This window comes from Myotis brandtii, unplaced genomic scaffold (assembly GCF_000412655.1).
Source record: "Myotis brandtii unplaced genomic scaffold, ASM41265v1 scaffold329, whole genome shotgun sequence".
In the NCBI taxonomy this organism is placed as follows: Eukaryota; Metazoa; Chordata; class Mammalia; order Chiroptera; family Vespertilionidae; genus Myotis; species Myotis brandtii.
Window position 1 is genome coordinate 813,813 of NW_005362676.1, and position 2,240 is coordinate 816,052.

The 2,240-nt window shown below is 53.7% G+C and overlaps 1 protein-coding gene across 1 annotated transcript in view; it reads left to right on the forward strand.

Moving 5' to 3' along the window:
• The window catches only part of PCSK6 (proprotein convertase subtilisin/kexin type 6), a 52,255-nt gene that overhangs the window by 14,623 nt on the left and 35,392 nt on the right, over positions 1-2,240 (forward strand). The window contains exon 7 of the mRNA XM_014543570.1: positions 189-361. Coding sequence (XP_014399056.1) covers positions 189-361 — 173 coding nt within the window. The remainder of the gene's footprint in view (positions 1-188; positions 362-2,240) is intronic.

Below are 2,240 nucleotides of genomic sequence, written 5' to 3' on the forward strand. Positions count from 1 at the left end.
GGATGTTTCTGTCTCTCTCTCCCTCTCCCTTCCTCTCTGAAATCAGTAAAAATATATTTTTAAAAAGCGAAGAAAACCAAAATGATGCCGGACAAGCTCCCCAGCTGTTTGGGGCTCCCCCGGCCGAGTGCCTGCTCCCGGGCCCCTGTCGGGGGGACGCGCGCACACCCGGCCCTCTGTGCTTCCAGGCATCCGCATGCTGGACGGGGACGTGACCGACGTGGTGGAGGCCAAGTCGCTGGGCGTCCGGCCCAACTACATCGACATTTACAGCGCGAGCTGGGGGCCCGACGACGATGGGAAGACGGTGGACGGGCCCGGCCGGCTGGCCAAGCAGGCCTTCGAGTACGGCATTAAAAAGGTGTGAGTAACCCAGGGCTGCCGGACGCTCTCGGGGGGCACGGGGGTCGCCCCAAGATGGATTCAGCCCTGGCCGATCTGGCTCAGTGGATAGAGCATCGGCCTGCGGCCCGAAGGGTCCCGGGTTCGATTCCCGGTCAGGGCACATGCCGGGGTTGCGGGCTCGATCCCCAGTAGGGGGCGTGCAGGAGGCAGCCGATCGGTGATTCTCTCTCATCATGGATGTTTCTCCCTCTCTCTCTTCCTCTCTGAAATCAATCAATAAACATAGATACATATATATGTGCTTTTTGTTTGTGAAAAATAAACTTATCACATGACACCTTGTTCTAACCATGTTCGAGTTCTGTAAAATTCAGAATACTTGTGTCATGCGTGTAAACTAGTTTGATACAGTGTGTTGTATGTTGCAGGCTTTCTTTTCCCCTTGAAAATTCTAAGGCTCTCCTACTCCTTCTCCATTGCTGGCACCCCAAGCAGCGAGTGTGCAAGTTTTAAACAAGAAAATAGACGGAATCAGGTTTTATTAGCACGACACCAACCAGCTTTAAAATCAGAGCAACAGCAACAACAAAAAATCAGGACAAAATATCTGAATTGGAGGCCGCACCTTTTTAAGGTAGCTACCATTCATGCTTTCTAGTCTTTTTTTTTTTTCTTTTAAAGATTTTTATTGATTTCAGAGAGGAAGGGAGAGGGAGAGAGAGGTAGGAACATCCATGATGAGAGAGAATCACAGATCGGCTGCCTCTTGCAGGCCCCACACTGGGGATGGAGCCCACAACTCGGGTATGTGCCCTGACTGGAATCGAACCGTGACCTCCTGGTTCATAGGTCGACGCTCAACCACTGAGCCACGCAGGCCGGGCCATGCTTTTTCATCTGAAAGCATGCTCACATATCAGTAACACCAACAGGAAAAAGAAAACACTGCCTGTGACAGTCATTGTAGTTTATTGAACCAAACAGGTTTATAGTCCATGGCCACATATTTAATTACTATCAAACAGCAGCTCTCATAGCAGTCAAGTCCTCGGTGGAAAATAAAAACAAACAAGTTGGAAATTCATCTTTGGTTTTGAAACCTTTCTGGGAAAACTGTAGCTTTTTGTACTTTCAAAAAAAAAACCCAAGCAATATAGTCTGGGTCAGAAAACACTGATTCATGTAGAAAATGAATCAACCCCCTGATAAGATACTAGCGGGGAAGGTGAACCAAAATAATCTCGTTTCGAGTCTCGGTTATTTTGTTCAAAGAAACACCGATGATGAGAGAGAGAATCACGGATCGGCTGCCTCCTGCACGCCCCCCACTGGGGATGGAGCCTGCAACCCGGGCCTGTGCCCTTGACCCGGTATCGAACCGTGACCTCCTGGTTCCTAGGTTGACGCTCCACCACTGAGCCCGCTGGCCGGGCAGGGAGTCTTGGTCTTGCTTGCTCCCCCTCCCTGCCAGCAGGCAGCGCGAGACGTGTAGAATTTGGGGGGTGGCACCTCCCCAGGGACTACACAGAGCAGACCTCTGGGTGCTGGGCATCCAGTGACAGGCTCGGGGACGCAGAGGATGAGGGCGCTGCAGGCTCCTCCCGGAGGTCCGTCCCAGCGGCTCCGAGTCGCTGTGAGTCAGAAAGGCGGGGGGAGGAGGGGACTGGCGGGGACCCAGCTATAACAAGCAGGGTGGCGAGGCGGGTTTCAGGGCGAGGACAGCTTCTTGGAACAGACGTGGGGCTGTGGTCAGCGTCCCCGTGGCCCTGGGTGGCCCGACAAGCCCCAGCGCCCGGTGACGCTGGCAGGGGTTCGGGCAGGAGACCATCCCAGGCAGCCTGATGCCTCTGGATTGTCCTATTGGAGAGAGGAGAGAGGGGCGGGGGGTCGAGGGG